This window comes from Psittacula echo, assembly GCF_963264785.1.
Source record: "Psittacula echo genome assembly, chromosome: 26".
Lineage (NCBI taxonomy): Eukaryota > Metazoa > Chordata > Aves > Psittaciformes > Psittacidae > Psittacula > Psittacula echo.
In genome coordinates, this window is record NC_137761.1 from 707,779 (window position 1) to 709,925 (window position 2,147).

At 52.4% G+C, this 2,147-nt stretch overlaps 1 protein-coding gene across 1 annotated transcript; it reads right to left on the bottom strand.

The window, feature by feature from the left end:
* Positions 1 to 571: 571 nt before the first annotated feature.
* Positions 572 to 1,549, bottom strand: LOC308230240 (olfactory receptor 14C36-like; the record flags this gene model as incomplete). The annotated part of the gene is made up of 1 exon (XM_080634857.1): positions 572 to 1,549. One exon carries the CDS (start codon positions 1,547 to 1,549, stop codon positions 572 to 574), a length of 978 nt encoding a protein of 325 aa, XP_080490983.1.
* Between the last annotated feature and the right edge of the window lie 598 nt (positions 1,550 to 2,147).

Here is a 2,147-nt window from a genome sequence, read left to right on the forward strand (position 1 = left end):
TCAGAGCACGTGGCTCAAGACTTGATTCAGTCTGAGTTGGAAATCCCCAAGGCCAGAGACTGCACAGCCTCTCTGGGTGACCTGGTGCAGCACTTGCCTGAGCCTATGGGAACAAGGTTTCCCTATGTCCTGGCTGAACCTCTCCTCTGTCACTATGCCCCATTGCCTCTTGTCCTCCCACCAGGCACCATGGTCAGGAGCCTGGTTCTGTATTCTCCATGTCCTCCTTGCCGGTACAGGCAGCCAGTCCCCGACAGACCCTTGGGCTCCCCAAGAGCTCTTCCTGCTCCAGGCACAGAGCAGCCATCCCAGAGCCGGAGCAGCCAGAAAGCTGATTTAATTCCCCTTCATTCCTGCCATGTGAGGACAAAGCACAGAGAAGAAGTTGCTGCAGGATCATTTATTTCTCTTAAATACAGTAAGAGACCTCCAGTGACACAAAGTCCATGGGTCACACAACACGAGTGGCTACTTAAACAGGAGGAGATGAAAACTGACATTTCTATGAAGACAGCATCACAACAAACAAACAGTAAAACAAACGTAAAGCAGGAAAGACAGACGTGGCCTGTCATGACCTACAATGGAAGCCTTTTCCTGGGTAAAGCAAGCAGTGTATGGCTGCTGAAACACATCCAGTCACCAGCTTCCTCACAGCATCCTTCAGTTCCTGGTTCCTCAGGCTGTAGATGAGGGGGTTCACTGCTGGAGGCACCACTGAGTACAGCACTGACACCACCAGATCCAGGGATGGGGAGGAGATGGAGGGGGGCTTCAGGCAGGCAAATGTGCCAGTGCTGACAAAGAGGGAAACCACAGCCAGGTGAGGGAGGCACGTGGAAAAGGCTTTGTGGCGTCCCTGCTCAGAGGGGATCCTCAGCACAGCCCTGAAGATCTGCACATAGGACCTCACAATGAAAACGAAACAGCCAAATGTTACACAGGCTCCAATCACAAGAAGCCCAACTTCCCTGAGGTAGGAATGTGAGCAGGAGAGCTTGAGGATCTGGGGGATTTCACAGAAGAACTGCTCCACAGCATTGCCTCGGCAGAGGGGGAGTGAAAATGTATTGGCTGTGTGCAGCAGAGCATAGAGAAACCCAGCGCCCCAGGCAGCTGCTGCCATGTGGACACAAGCTCTGCTGCCCAGGAGGCTCCCGTAGTGCAGGGGCTTGCAGATGGCCACATAGCGGTCGTAGGACATGACGGTGAGGAGATAAAACTCAGCTATGATAAAAAAGAGAAAGAAAAAGAGCTGTGCAGCACAACCTGTGTAGGAGATGGCCCTGGTGTCCCAGAGGGAATTGGCCATGGATTTGGGGACAGTGGTGGAGATGCAGGCCAGGTCCAGCAGGGAGAGGTTGAGGAGGAAGAAGTACATGGGGGTGTGGAGGTGCTGGTCGCAGGCTGTGCTGGTGATGATGAGGCCGTTGCCCTGGAGCGCAGCCAGGAAGATGCCCAGGAAGAGCCAGAAGTGCCAGAGCTGCAGCTCCCGCCTGTCTGCGAATGGCAGGAGGAGGAAGTGGGTGATGGAGCTGCCGTTGGACATCTGCTGCCTCTGGGCATGGGGCACTGTCAGAGGAGAAAAAGTCAGTGACAGGTTAGGGGAGACTTTTCAGGATAAAACCAGTTCATTTCCCATAAGATTTCCACCATCCCCTCAAGTTCAAATGCATTTTCCCATTCCTGGTGCTGGTGCTGTGTGTGCTGGCAGAAGCACTCTGGCTCCAAGGACTCAGCTCTGTGCCACTGCAGGGGTTTTACAAAGCTGTGAAAGCTCCAATACCCACGAGGGGCATCAGATGTAACAGAGTTTCAGTGTCTGCACTCAGAGCTATGAGGATTGTGGCTGCAGAGCAGAGCCTCAGTGTGACTTTGTCTGGATTATCTCAGAAGTTTCTCACCTGAGAAGTGCTATTTTTAGGTGTAGAAATCCTAATTTTTGTGACTGAGCATGCGATCAGTCTTAGGACAGGACAGATGAAAGGGCTCAGCAGCCCATGCATTAGTGCATAGTCTGGAGAGGGACAGAGTCCATCACTTTTGTTCCCAGCTGCCCTGCACTTGTCCTTGTGATACCCCAAGTATTTCTGCACACACAGATAAATTGAGAGAGAAAAGGAGAAAGAATGAGATAAAGAACAACT